Source organism: Mesocricetus auratus, unplaced genomic scaffold, assembly GCF_017639785.1.
Source record: "Mesocricetus auratus isolate SY011 unplaced genomic scaffold, BCM_Maur_2.0 Super-Scaffold_100015, whole genome shotgun sequence".
NCBI lineage: Eukaryota > Metazoa > Chordata > Mammalia > Rodentia > Cricetidae > Mesocricetus > Mesocricetus auratus.
Genome location: NW_024429198.1, coordinates 41,896,620 through 41,911,762, shown reverse-complemented (window position 1 = coordinate 41,911,762; position 15,143 = coordinate 41,896,620). Strand labels below are relative to the sequence as shown.

The 15,143-nt window shown below is 38.7% G+C and overlaps 1 protein-coding gene across 1 annotated transcript in view; it reads right to left on the bottom strand.

Moving 5' to 3' along the window:
* Nucleotides 1-15,143, bottom strand: part of Mib1 (MIB E3 ubiquitin protein ligase 1) — a 96,061-nt gene that overhangs the window by 45,251 nt on the left and 35,667 nt on the right. Inside the window, exons 9-10 of the mRNA XM_005065382.4 lie at nt 9,541-9,674; nt 4,751-4,858 (exon numbers count right to left, since the gene is read on the bottom strand). Of these exons, the coding sequence (XP_005065439.1) occupies nt 4,751-4,858; nt 9,541-9,674 (242 nt within the window). The remainder of the gene's footprint in view (nt 1-4,750; nt 4,859-9,540; nt 9,675-15,143) is intronic.

Genomic DNA, 15,143 nt, shown 5'->3' with positions numbered 1-15,143 from the left:
CTTCTGAATTATTCTGAGTAAGCTTACAGCAGAGCCTATCTCTGTGCTGTCCACATAAGGTTCTGTGGAGGGTCCTTAGACTAGCCCTAACCCCAACCCCCACTTTCCTACCCCTTTCTGTCCTTTCCAGCATCTAAAACCTGTTGCTATTGCAGCTGCCCTTATCCTGCCTAAGAAAACCACAGTCATACATACGGTCAGCAAAATCTGTGCCCCACCGCCTGCAAGCATCTGCTTCCTCTCTCAGTCCCCGCACATGTCTACCACAATCTTCAGCTATTATTCCTGAAATGATTTCCAATCTATTCTCTCTTCGCCAACTAACTGGCGCCTGACTCATTACCACAGCTCACCCCGCCTCAACTTCATTTTGATGCCAGACAGAGGTCTCTGCTCGGCAGTGTTGCTGTCTCTCACTCTGTGACACAGACTGACTCTTGCCACCCTTCTGCTTGATTTCTGCCTTCATCTCACCGTGGCTGGTGAAGCACTGTGCTATTCATCTTTTCAATCTACTGAGTATTTGTGACTGCTACAGTTGGGCAATACTTTGTGAGTACAAGCGATCCTGTGCTGACAGGTGGAGAGTATTTAAGAGAGGATGTAGGGAAGGCAATGAGTCCAGGCAGGTGTTGAAGCAGCAGGTGACCTTCAGGAATGAGAGTCTGGCTGCCACAGAGCACCTAGCACTCTACTCCCTCCTGTCTACAGCTGACATTCCAGGTCTTCAACAGCTTCAGTTTTTAAGGACGAGGAGTCTCTAACAGCAACTTCAATTACTCTGGGAACAAGTATCTAAAGCTATTTTGATGGTGGAATTTTGGGTCCTGCTTTGTATTTAAGACAAAGATTCCTATTCCTTTCCACTATTACAGTTTTGTTGTTTTCACTAATGAGATAAGTAGAACTGACCAGAAGTAACATCTCTTTTTGTTTTACTGAGTTTGTTTTGTTTTGTATTTTGTTTCTTTGAAGTAGGATTTCTCTGTGTTGCCCTGGCTGTCCTGAAACTCCTGTAGACCAGAGGCTGGCCTTGAACTCCGAGATTCACCTGCCTCTGCCACCTGAATGCTGGGATTAACGGTGTGCACCACCACCACCTGGTTAATAACATCTGTTTTAAGAAACAAACAAACAAAAAAACCCTGTATTGTCTACTTCTGTCCATTGAAATTTTTTAGTTAGAATACATACAACTAACTGATACAAAGTATCATGTTAAAACTGGTGCACTCCTTTAAAATATTATCACAGACAAGGAAACAGAAACTTGTGTTTTTAAAGAATGAAAGTAATTTTACTCGCTGCATTGCAATGATACCAGTGGGCTGTAACAGAAGAATTTTACAATCAAACTTTCTGCCCAGTATCATTTTAGATGCAAAAAAATATCTAAATTTTGGGTTTATGAGGCAGGGAAGGTAGCTCAATCAGTAAGTAGTTTCCATACATACAAACATGAACATGAGGGAAGGATGGAAGGAGGGACAAGGGGAAGGAGGGAAAATTTGGGGAATATGATAAAGCCTCATCTCGATCCTACTACTTAACCTTCAACTCAAGAAGTCTTCCTAAACCTTAGTAAAATCAATCTATGTTTCCTAACAACCTAAGAATGTTTGTATTGTATCTAAAAATAAAGAGCATTCATCCAAACCTCCACATCTTTATACCTTATCAATGAGGAAAAGGAAAATTCCTGAGTCCCTGAAGAGACTCGAAATTTCCCCCATCTGGGCAATTTCAAGTTTTCACAGGCCTCGATACCTTAACCTGTACATTGAGGAAGAAATAGAAAGCAAACCTGGGCTCAGTAAGCCATGCCTAGACAAAGCCAACTTTCCAAAATAGCTTTCTGAGCTTTTCCTAAGTCAAAGAAACAGGAATGAAAATATGATGTGTAGTCTAGCCACAGCCCAAGAGCCACTAATGTGAGTTCTTATGAGGAAGAAGAAAATACCGATGAATTTTGTGTCTATTTTGAACTATGAGTTATATTTATATTTTAGTTAAATGTATTTTTCTTCTAACATTTTGGAGACTGGGTTTTGTGTTGTCATGTTTTGAATAATAAACATCCTTTTATTTGCTGATTGCCATTAAAAAAAACTGACATTAGCAAAAATACAATTTTTTCTTGAAGTGATGTCAAAGGTAATCACTCTCCAAATGTTAAGTAAACCCAAGTATAGCATCAGTAGCAAAATGTTGAACTTTTATCATTTTGATCTTCTGAACAATTGTTCAGAAATTAGGAAATATATTATGCTTATCTCCAAGAATGTAAAGATCTAATTATTTAGGTTTAAAAACAAAATCAAACCCTAAACTGGCTGTCTGCAGAGCCTCCCTCCCTCCCTTCCCTCTAAATCAACAGTCTGACAGGGTCGGGAAAGAAAAAGGCCCCAGATGGGAAAACACAGACAAGGCTTTACCTGGGAAAGCAGAATATAATGCCTGTGGACAGCAAGTTTCCCAATCAATTCACTTCAAGACCTGCTAAAGTTGTTCCTGTCTACTTTGTTCATTCTGAATAAGGGTTACATCTTATCCTTCTCAGAGATTCCAAGAAATTTATTAAATTCATCCTGACATAGAAACATGACTTCACACTACTTTTACAAATTATATAAATCTGCAATAATTTATAAAACAAGGAGTACAACACAAGTCCCCAGATTCTCACTGTCCTAGTTTCCAAACTGAAGGACTATTTACACACATCCGACCTACAGCACACAGCTCTAGCTCCAATCTGTTTATAGTATTAACTGACCATTTATTTTCTATCTGAAGTCAAATAAACAGGAGACTAAACTTATGAAAGTAATGTCAATGTTATTACAAACTCCTCACTACACCCTATTCTATAGGTCATCTCCCAGGGACAAGGAGCTCTAGATACACAAATACAGAATGATCCCATGTTGCCAGTACAGAGGCTCTTATTGTTCTTAATTAAGCAAAAAGAAATATAGCTTCAGACTCTTGTTTCTTTAGCTCTCTGATTTCAGAAGGGCACTGGTATTTCACTAGCTGTTACAAATATGGATTCTAGAATCACTAAATTTAAAATGAGATATTCAACTCAATTTCATTCTATTCCCCTAAATCCAACCAAAACAATAACAAAATAAAACTAATTGTTCTCCACTGACAAAACACTAAAATTAACAAGTCTTCTTGTACACAACAAAAATAGCTTACTATATATATTGGTTTTGTGAAAAAAGTGTTCCTATATAACCATGGAAGTCCTCAGACTTAGAGCAATTCTCCTGCCTCAGTCTCCCAAGTGCTGAAAATACAGATAGGTGCCATGATACCTGCAACTTTTATACTACTGCAAATGAAAATTCAAGTTATATATTCCATTCATAATAAAACATCACAGTAAAAATTGCTGTCATATAACTGGCATCTTTTTCAGCATTGATTTGAACTTTAAGTACCTAGGTTTGGAGAGATGGCTCAGCGGTCAAGAGCATGTACTATTTTGCAACATCAAAAATGAACTATTTAGTGGTAAAACACCATTAAGCTGTTTAGGTGTCCAATAAGACAAACAATCAGAGGCAAAAAAAGAAAGTAACCTAAGATCAGGAAGACTTTCTTTTTAAAGATGGGGGGGGGACTCTCTAGCAAGTGAAATATTTAAACTCCTCCCATAGGAAGAGTTTGAAGGGCAACTCTACTACATTTCCTGTGTGTCTAAACTAGAATAAATACAATCCTGATGTCCATTTTAGGGGGATTTTTCTTTGGTTTGTTGTTGTTAGTTTGCAATGTTACACTTAATAAAACAAGCTAACATTCTTATTTCATATAGAGAATAGGTGTCAGGTAAAACGCCAATGATAGTATTTATTGCCCTTTATAATACACACAAAGTTAAGCATGTGCACTTGCTGTAGAATATTCCTTTACACTGTGTAAATATATGCCACGTGACTGGTTTAATAAACAAGCTGACTGGCCAATAGCTGAACAGGATAAAGTTAGGCAGGAGAGCCAAACTGAGAATGATGGGATGAGGAAGGGCGGAGTCAGGAGATGACAGCAGACACAGAGGGAGCAGGAGATGAACATGCCATGTTAATAAAGGTACAGTCATGTGGCAGAATGCAAATAAAGACTATAAGTTAACTTAAAATGTAAGAGGTAGTTAGTATTAAGCCCAAGTTATTCACCAAGCATTGCAATTAAAATAAGCCTCAGAGTTGTTATCTGAGACTGGGCAGCTGGGACAGGAAATATCAGCTTACTGTACGGATAAAAGCACTGTGAACACTTCAAATAGAATAAAGAGGTTAAGCAAATGACAAACACATTGTAAGAAAAAAAGGACCTCTTAGTGTTAGATAGGAAAGACCTTGATCCCAAGGATATACATTCTTTTAATATGTTTCTAATAGGAACTGGCCGGTTGTGGTAGTGTACATCACCGGTAGGATTTGCTGAAGGAGGCAGAGGCAGGAGGATCTCGATTTCTAATAGGAACTATGGGTGAGCACAGCAGGGCTCAACAGTGTTTCAACCCTAGTAGAAGGAAATGATTGAGGAATCATTAAAATGAGGGGGAGAAGTAGAAAAAAAGAAGCAGCAGAAAGCTTTTAAGTATTGTTTCTCAATTTTTTTATTTGAATCTGGACAACACTAGGTGAATACTGAATTTCAAGAATGAAATTCCATCTTATATAGATTTCTAGAAAAAGTTTACTTAAAATGTTTTCAAGTTTAATTTACATACCTCTGCCTCTACATCTACATTTTGCTTCAAAAGTAACTTCAAAATATCAACATGTCCATTTTGACTAGCAGCTTGCATAGCTGTGTGGCCAGCACACTGCCCATTTACCTAAAAAAGAAAGGAAAAAAGTTAACAAATGTCACAAATCAGAAATAGCTAAAATATATATGGATTTTTATGCCATGTACAGCATATGAATCTTTGAAATTAATTTGACATTACAAATGTCACGACATTATTTAGAGACAAAGAAGGATGTGTGTCTGTACACACATGCATGTGGAGGCCGATGTCCAAACCAGGGTGTCTTCCTCAACTGCTCACCACCTTACTGTTTTGGAACACTTACTGGTTCACCCAGAATATCTACCCAGCAAACTCCAGGGCTCTTCCTTCTCTGCCTCCACAGAACTGTGATTATAGGTATACCACCACACCAGCTCGTTGCAGGTTAAATGCAGGTGCTAGGGATCAAACACAGGTCCACAGGCTTGAACACATGCACTTTACTGACTCAGCCATCTTCCCAGTCCCTCACCCTTTACTTTTCCATTCCGAAAAGTGTCTACTTAGCTTGAATAAATTAACTGCAAATAAAACATAAGTTACAATATATATATAGCCTCAACACAAATTATTAGAATAAACATGACACAGGACTTGACTTGTCTGAATTACTCAGAAAGCATGAGACAGCCTAGAAAACTTAAAAATCAACTAAATCCTCAAAAAGAAAATAATGGCAATTACTGATACATCACAAAAATAAATGTTTGGGTAAGTTTCCTGACATGCATTTTCTTTATGAACTCAAATGACTATGCTTAAATGGACTCTTGACAGAAGTAAAACGAAACTTTGCTATAAATTTTTAATACAAAGAATTTAAATCACATTGTTAAAGGTAACCTTAAGATCAGGTAAACTGACTAAATTCTCTAATCAAAAGAGACTTGGGCTAGAGACAAGGCTCAGAGATTAAGAGCACTGGCTGCTCTTCCAGAAGCTCTAAGTTCAATTCCCAGCAACCACATGGTGGCTCATAAACATTTATAATGGGATCTGGTGCTGTCTTCTAGGATGCAGGCATAATACTATATGCATAGTAAATAAATCTTCAAAAGTTTTGATAAAAAAACACAGACTTGGCCAAGCACACTATAATCTAAAAAAAATAAATAAACAGCTAAGACCTAACTATATATTGCTTACAAGAAACAAATTCCATCTCTAATGATACACAGAGAGACTCAAAGTATAGGGATAGAATAAGATAATCCATGAAAATGGAAATCTAAGAAAGCAGTAATCACCCTACTTATATCAGAGAAAACAGACTTCAAATCCAAAGTAGGAAAAAAAAAAAAAAAGGCAAAGAGTTTGAGGCAGGCCTGAGCTACATGACAAGCTGAAGAACACTGGAGCACATAGTAGGACCATGTAGTAGGCAAGAAATTCACCCAAATATTCAATTGAGTTAATTTCTACTTTCTTTTTTTGGGGTGGGGGGGGGGGTTCGAGACAAGATTTCTCTGTTGCTTTGGAGACTGTCCTGGAACTGGCTCAATATTATGTCAACTTAATACAAGCTAAAGTCATCTGAGAGAAGGGAACCTCAATTAAGAAAATGCTTCCAAAAAATGGGGCTGTAGGCAACTCATTTTCTGAATTAGTGATTTATTGAGACAGCCCAGCCCATTGTGGGTGGAGCCATCCCTAGGCTGGTGGCCATGGGTTCTATAAGAAAGCAGGCTGAGCAAACTATGGGGAGCAAGCCAGTAAGCAGCACCCCTGTATGGCTTCTGCATCAGCCCCTGCCTCCAGGTTCCTGCCCTGCTTGAGTGCCTGTGCTGACCTCCATGGATGAAGAACAGTGATAGGGAAGTATAAGCTACTCCTTTCCTCCCCAACTTTGCTTTTGGTCATGGTGTTTCACTGCAGTAATAGAGACCTTAACTAAGACAAACAGAAATAGTAGGGATTTAACATTTCACTTTCAGCAGCAGACAGAAAGATCATCCACAGACAAAAATCAAAGGAAAAGCAGATAAGCCACACCTTAGACTACAGAGAAACTAAAAGAAATCTATACAGCATTTCATTCAAACAGTGCAGAATAAACATCTTTCTTAACAGCACACAGAACACTCTCTCAGATACATTATATGATAGTCTAAAACAAAACTTCCAACAAAACCTTTAGAATAAATCAATTTTTTTTACCACAGTACAGAAAAAAAAGAGGTTTGGAAACTATACAATGTTTGTAGAAATCAACAATTTATACATAAATACTGGATCAAGTTAAAGGAAATTTCAAAGCTCTTGAAACAAAAATATAAATACAACCAACAATCTGTGGAATGACAAACCCACTACGACAAGGCTGTAACAATCACCTACATGAAAAAGGCAGAAACTGGGGGGTGTAAACTCTGGCGGAGCACTTGTCCAGCACATTTAAGCCTATGGGTTCAATCTCCAGAACCATCAAAAACAAACAAACAAACAAAACAGCAGCAAAAGCCAAACATGGTGCTTCATGTCTGTAACCCCAGTGCTCAGGAAGTAGAGACAGGAAAAATACAAATTTGAGGCCTGCCTGGATTACACAGAGTTCAGAGCTAGCCAGCCAAAGCTACAAAATAAGATCCTGCCTCAACAAGACAAGAGATACCACCAACCCTGGATGGCAAGACACATAAAAATCAACCTCAAATGGACTAGGAGACGCTCCCTACTATCTAGCTGACATTGTGCCAAAAGGTGCTGTGTTCTGTAGGATACTCCAATGGCCTTACCCAACAACTGACCCTGATTGCTATACGACTGACCTGCCTGGGAAGGTGCATTTTGCTTTCATTGTTGTAAACTTTGCTTTTGTCCTAGTCCAGATTTTTGTTTATGTTATATTTACATTTTTATTTCAAGACCTTTTAAGTTTGTTTTACTTTTCCTTGATCCATTATTTATGTGTAAATTGTTGATTTCTACATTATATAATTTCCAAACAAACCAACTTCCTTCCATCCTTCCTTGTCTGTGATAGTGCAGGCACAACAGTGCTACAATACTAACCTGCCTGGTTCAATAGTGGCACTGCAGTTATGAGAGTAACCAACTACTTTCTAATTGGATATAAGGCCTGCTATAAACGAAGGCTTTCACGCCTAGTACTGTAAAAAATAAGCTGTGCCTGTATCACAGGCCTACAGGGGGAGCTGCTGTGAAATGTTATTTCAACGGGGCAAAGGGATGTTTTTGTTTCTGCTGCTTTTGTTAACAATATAAAGACGTCTTACATTTGTTTGATTAAATAAAATTGACCTGGAGTCAAGAAGCTGAGTCAGCAACTAACTACCACAGAAGTGGTAGGGAGGGAACCATGTGTAGCATGGGTTCTTCATTGAGGGCTGAGCAGAAGGATGACCCCTTTTTCCTGGTGACACGAGCAAGGAGAAAAGGTTACCTACTTGCTCTTCAGCCTCGCTGAGCTAGCAGTACTTCACCTCAACCTTTGAATCCTGAGTTCTATAGAATAATAGAAATTTAGATAGTTTCCTTTAGTAGCCATGACAGAGCCTGTGCTTGAAGGAACAGAATTCTTGCCTGGTTGAGGCCATGCCACTGCTGGTACCTGCAGAGTTGCAATCGCTGGTTGTGCTTAAGGTGCAGTCCCTGTACCGAGTGCAAAACAACAGGGAACCTGCTACTACTGTTCTGCTAAAAGGTCTTGCTATTAAACTGTCCTCTAAGTTCTAATGTTTCTACACAGTTTGTGCTGTCCTCAAGTTTAGTCAGAGCAGCTTATTATTTCAATGGACAATGGTTAGTGTAGAGATTCACGACTGGTCACAGTTCTGAGTATAAACAACAGTGAATACTCAGCTGTGGATGAGCTGTCCCTCAATCCAACACTCAAGGAATATCAAGGAAGAAGGGTGGAGCCAGAGAAGGGGGAGGGCAGCTGTGAAATGCTGGGTTCTGGTAAGACATAGCTGCTACACACATCAACCTGCAGTAGCTATAGTTAGCACAACATCAAGAAGTCAAGATTCCAGCATGGATGGAAAGGGGTGGAACCGCACCCCTAGAGGAGTTGATAGGCAATTGATAGCTGCTGAGGAGGAAAGTCACTGTTTAACATGGTCACTAGTTGGTTGCCTATGCCAGGGGATGGCACCACATCCATGTCACAGACATGTATGGGCAGAACTACTTGTCCTCAAAGTTATTAATAACATTTTTTTCTTAAGGAAGGCATGAAATTGAGAGATGAGGTTGAAGGCAGTCGGAAGAGTTGAAGGAGGGTAATGATAGAAATATACTGCACAAATGTATAAAGTTTCTACAGGTAAATAAAAATACTATTAAAAAAACAAGCAAACAAAAAACCAAAGCCTAAAAGCTATGTGTAAACACACACACACACACACACACACACACACACACACACACACACATCCCTTGAGCAGGAAGAACAAAGCAGAGCGTACTGACTTCAAGATATACCCAAAACTATAATAATTAAAACAAGCAAACATTGACACAGAAACAGATACAAAAAAAACAAACAACCCCTTTGGCAATGGAAGGTGAGGATAGGTGCTGGAGAAAGAGTAGTTTCAATAACCAGTACTGCAAAACACTATCCACATGAAGAATAAAAATAGGTTCATACTCTTCATCAACTGAAAGAGCCAATTCTAAAAGGCTGGAAGACTTTAGCCTTTGTTAAAATTATTAAACTACGATTTTTGCATAGCCTCCAAGTTTTTTTAAATGCTCACATCCACATCTGGTCTCTTCAGCAAATCCTCCACTTTAGCCACGTCCCCATTGGCAGCAGCCTTAACCAGCTCTTCATTGAGGTCACCAGACTCTTGGGTTTCAAATAATTTCTTCAGAAGCTGCGAGAGTCTTTCTGCAAAGCACAAAACAAACTGCTAATAGAGGAACAGATGTTCTCCTTGGGTCTAAATGCTTTTCCTTTTTTACTATTTCTACACTATACAGACAACAATCCATGTAAGTGATAAGCCTTAATACCAAGCTACACTAAAATCAACCCATGTTTTAAAATCATGTATTTCAAGTTATAAATGCAGAAAAAGTAAAGAGTGACAGACTAAAACAATTTCAGATTTAAAGTCATACTAATGATACCATAAACAAACATAGTAACCATGGGGATCCCACAGTGATACAAATGTCTTTTAGGTCTTAGTTCTACAGCACAGACCATACAAAACTACGGACCATAGAATACTATGGACTGTGTAAAACTCAAAAGAGCAACAGTTATGATTCAGAAACAATATAACTTCTATAAAGTCTTTGCTGTAGAATATTATTTTAAGGTGTTGCTTTTGTCTATGCTCTGGAACATTTGTTTAATGATGTGATCAGGAGACTGGGTCAGCAACTAGCTGACAGGAAGCTGTGGGGAGAAGCCAGATGCAGAAAAGCTTATAAGGAGGGTGAGAAAAAAAGCACAAGAACTTCTTGGAAGACTCCAAGAGGTGAGCTTGGTGAGCTACTTGCTATTCAACCTCTCTGGGAAGCAGGATTCTACCTCAACCTTTGAATCTTGAGTTCTTTAACTAAGTTTTCTTAGTAGGTTTAAAGAGCCAGTGCCTAAGAGAACAGAATTCCCTCAGGCTTCCGCTTTTGCAGCATAGTCGCTGCTGGCAGCAGGGGATTAGCAGTTGCTGAATAGGAGAGTCATAGCTTAAAAGGCAGCAACAATTAAGAAAGAAAAACAGCAAATGGGCACTAATGTGGAGCTCAGACATCCACCTAGAGCCTGAGAAAGCTAAAAATAAGATACCGTTCTGGCGGGGCAGTTTCTGTCAATCACTGAGCTCTTGAGCACCTAGTACATTAAGCAAAAATGCCTGCCATATCACAAGCATTGGCATACTGGAGCTCTAGGAAAGTTAAATGTAGTTCCTGGTGAGACTCTGACCAGGACCAGAGTCTGTCTCTCAGGAACCCAGAGCAGACAGAGCCAGCTGAGAACCGTGCAGAGTATCCAGGTGTAGCTTATCAGTCTAAAGTTTGCTTGTGCAGTCAAAAAAACAAAAACAAAACAAAACAAAAAAAAGGCTAAAAGATAAGAACTAAAAGAGGTCCAGATGGAAAAACCTCTAAATAGGTTCCAGTGTGTATTGCAGAGGTTCTTGTCCTGCCAGGTCCTGCTGCCCCAAATAAACACACAGATGCTATATTAATTATTAAACTGTTTGCCGAAAGCTAGGGCTTCTTATTGGCTGGCTCTGTCTTGTTAACCCATTTCTATAAATATATGTATTTTCACGTGTTCTTGGCTTACAAGAGAATGCCTCGACCTGTAACTCCTTTGGTGACTACATGCCGTCTGTTTTTGGAAGGCACTCTCTGCCTACCTTTCCCAGAATTCTCCTTGTCTCCTAGTACCACCTACCCTCTTTCCTCATTGGTCAAACAGTGTTTTATTCATCAACCAGTAAGAGAAACATATATACAGAAGGACATTCTCCATCAAGTTTGTTTTACAATGTGCATAGACTGAAGAAAGAAAGAAAATGGGTATAGACAATTAAAGCCCCATAAAGATGGGAAATACACAGGGAGTGGGAACTCTGTATAGTATTGTGTTGACTTTGGATTTTGATTGCTGAAAAGCAAAGGACAGCTGCCAAAATGTCTGGAATTGAAAGAGGGACTGTGGAAATGAACCAGCCTACATATCTTTAAAATGCCTTAACTTTAAAAAAAAAAACAACAACAAAAATTGTATTTGTCAAATGAAAATCTAAACTACTTTGGAGAAGCAGTTTTGCTTTTGTTTCCACAGGAAACAAGAGGTTGATATGAATCTGATTTGATGAAGGGAGACTTTGTGAAACTTAGCAGGTGATTCTATCAACACAGGTTGTAACTGGTCTTCCCAGGACTTGGTCATTACCTCAAAAATTTTCTTAGGGACCTTTGGGGGACGTCTTTGCCCACAGCCAGCAGGAAGTGGTATGGAGAAGACTATGCCCACATTCCCAAGAAAAAAGGGGTGTGAGTAGTCTTTGGTTAATTGGTGGATCATGCATATTTGTTATAATTTAGGGGAATATAGGAATATAGGGGGAAAAAACAACTATTAATCTCAGATATTTTGCCTTGGCATGGATTTTGGTATATGGATACAAAGTCAATTTTGTTGCACTGTATATATGTTTTTGCTCTTATTTAGAGGACTTTTGTATATTGATACCAATTTAAGGGTTTTTTTTGTTGCAACATATTATATGTATGTTTCTGCTCATTTAAGGTATTGTGCCAAGGCAGGTCATTTAAAAATGTAAGGTAAAATTCTAGTTTTTGAAAGCTATCATTATGAACTATTTAGGATAATAAACACAAGTCGGGAGTTAGTCATCTATAACAATCAAGTTTGTAGATATGTCAGGTATGTTTTCCAGCTCAAATAAAGATATGTTTTAGATAAGCAGATGGTCTTCAAATTTTTCAAAAACATATAGAATAAAGTAATTTAAATGTTTTGTTAATTTAGGGCTTTCATGACAATGAGACACATCTACTCCTGGCAGCACCAATTTATTTCAGAGATGATGAGCATTGAAGAAACTCTTTATGGAATGTGCTTTCATTGTGGCAAGGTTAGCCACTGGGCAACGAAACTTCTCTTGACTGTTTCAGTGTGCTGTGCAGACTGGACAAGCAGAAGTCACAGAAAAGTGACCACTGAACTTTACTAGAACAAGGCACGGTGGTCTTTCAGGGTTCCTGCTTTACAGAAGAAACTACCACACATTCTGCAGGACATAGGAAAGTGACAGAAAATCTCCCAATATAGGCAGGATTATCTTTCAAATTTCTGCTTCATTGAAAAGTCTGTCAGCTCCTACAGGCCTATAGACTGAAGACAGATGCACCAATGTTGCAAAGGAACTTTGGGTGACTGTCCAAGGAGTCAGATGTCTCTGTCATTTCTAAAGTTTTGGAAGTTATTTGTAAGGCACTTTTTGTTTATTTAAACAACATTATATCCTTCAGGTACCGTTAATGGAGTTGAAGACTAGATAATTACAGCTGCAGTTTTCCTTAGATATGACAGAAAGTAAGTTAGGTATAAAACTTTGAATTCACTATGATAGGATAGATAATGCATTATTTTCTCTGAAGATGCAAACTACAAATGGTCAAAATGTTGTAAACTAATTCCTACTTGATAGTTGTTTCTGTTGTATATAGTTTTACTATGTTAAAGTTAAACCCTTTCTTTTTATTTAGACAAAATGGGGGACATGTGGTACAATATTATTTTAAGGTGAGTGACTTTTCTTTATGCTGCATCTGTTTAACTCTGTGGAGCTGTGGTTCTTTGCCTGTCTAGAACACCTGATGGACAGCCAATAGCAAGGCATGAGCAAGAAGAGGTGTGACTGGCAGACAGAGTATAAATAGAAGGAGAAACAAAGTAGAAGAGCAAGCAATGAGAAAACAAGGAGAGGAGGATGTTAGAGGCCAGACACCCAGCCAGACAGAGCAGAGTTAGAAGGAAAGTAAGAAATAAGAGAAGAAAGATTTTTAAAAAGCCCAGAGAGAAAAGGTAGACAGGTTAAAGTTAAGAGAAGCTGGCTAGCAACAAGCCAAAGCCAGGTATTCATAATAATAAATAGCCTCCTTATGTCTCTGTGTGTGTGTGTGTGTGTGTGTGTGTGTGTGTGTGTGTGTGTGTGTGTGTGTGTGTGTGTTTGTGGTCTGGGTGGTGGCCCCCCCAAAAACAAAAAGAGTAAAAATTCTATAGATCTTGACATAAATACACTTTAGGAGCAAATCAATTTTTGAGGTGAATGAACATATAAATGATAATAGCATGCTTTGTTAAGTACCACTTGACTGTTTTTCCTGAACAGTATAATTAACACAGGAGGTATCAAGTTCTAGCCTTTAATTCTTGGAGTCATTACTCAAAAGCAAAGGAATCAAAAATTTGGGTAAGAGAAAAATCACAAGGTATGTTAAGTCCAATTATTTGAGAGTAGATACTAATTACTCTTTACTTTTTATTTTATATGTAGCCAAGTTAGCATGATGCATCTAGCCTCAAAACAGAAATCAACACTGTTTGATTTTTTTTTTAAAGATTCATTAGATATATGAGAGCTCTATTTGCGTGCATGCCTTGTTGCCAGAAGAGGACATCAGATCCCACTAGAGTGTCGTCACACATCATGTGGTAGTTGAACTTTAACTGAGGTCCTCTGGAAGAGCAGCTGGCACTCTTAACCACTGAGTCATCATCTCTCCAGCCCTAACACAAGGTATTTTTGGTTCTTTGAGACTGTCTGTGTAATAGTCCTGACTGTCCTGGAACTCACGTTGCAGACCAGACTGGCCTCGAACTCACAGAGATCCGCTTGCCTCTGCCTCCCTAGTGCTGGGATTAAAGACATGTACACACAACCCTAAAGACTTTTTTATTCAAGATTATGTATAGTGTCCTGCCACCATGTAAGCCAGCAGGCCAGAAGAGGGCACCAGATCCCTTTATAGATGATTGTGAGCCACCATGTAGTTGCTGGGAATTGAACTCAAGACCTCTGGAAGAACAGCCAATGCTCTTAATTTCTGAGCCATCTATCCAGCCCCCAACACTGCTTGATTTAAGCTTGATCAATACACTAGCAATTTGCAACCCAAAAGAGAAAGTAGAAAGCCGTATAAAAATAAATCTTAAATCTTTCTTTCTTTCTTTCTTTTTAGATATAGGGTCTTAGGTACCCAGGCTAGCCTCAAACTCCAATCCTCTTGCCTCCATTTAAGAAATACCAGGTGCAGGTTTGCACCACCATATCTACTAACCTAATGTTTTCTTTTGTACATTCCACTTACTAATGTAGATCTGTCTCCCTTACTAGATGGCAAGTAAGGGAGACATAAGTAACTTAAAAAAACAAGGCAGAATAAATTTGACTGTGCACACAAAGCTGGAGCATATGAAGGAACAACATTAGGAACAAGTTTAGCTAAGTACTCAGCAAGTTCACATTTTACCAGTTTCTGATGTTACAGTATGCATAGTGACTTATTAAATGCTAAGAAGAAACATATGACTGATATATAAAAATATACAGGAAGAAAGCCAATCAGTGGTGGCACACGCCTTTAATTCCAGGACTTGGGAGGCAGAGGAAGACAGATCTCTGTGAGTTTAAGGCCTGCCTGGTCTACAAAACTACACAGAGAAACCCTGCTCGAAAAACAAAACACGCACGCACGCAGGGGGAGGAGGGTGACACAGGAAGACGGGATATCTGCTAGCAATAATGTTGGAAATAAAAAGTAAGCTAAGAAAGGTTTATTTTTTGTTGTTGTTGTTGTTGTTTTTGGC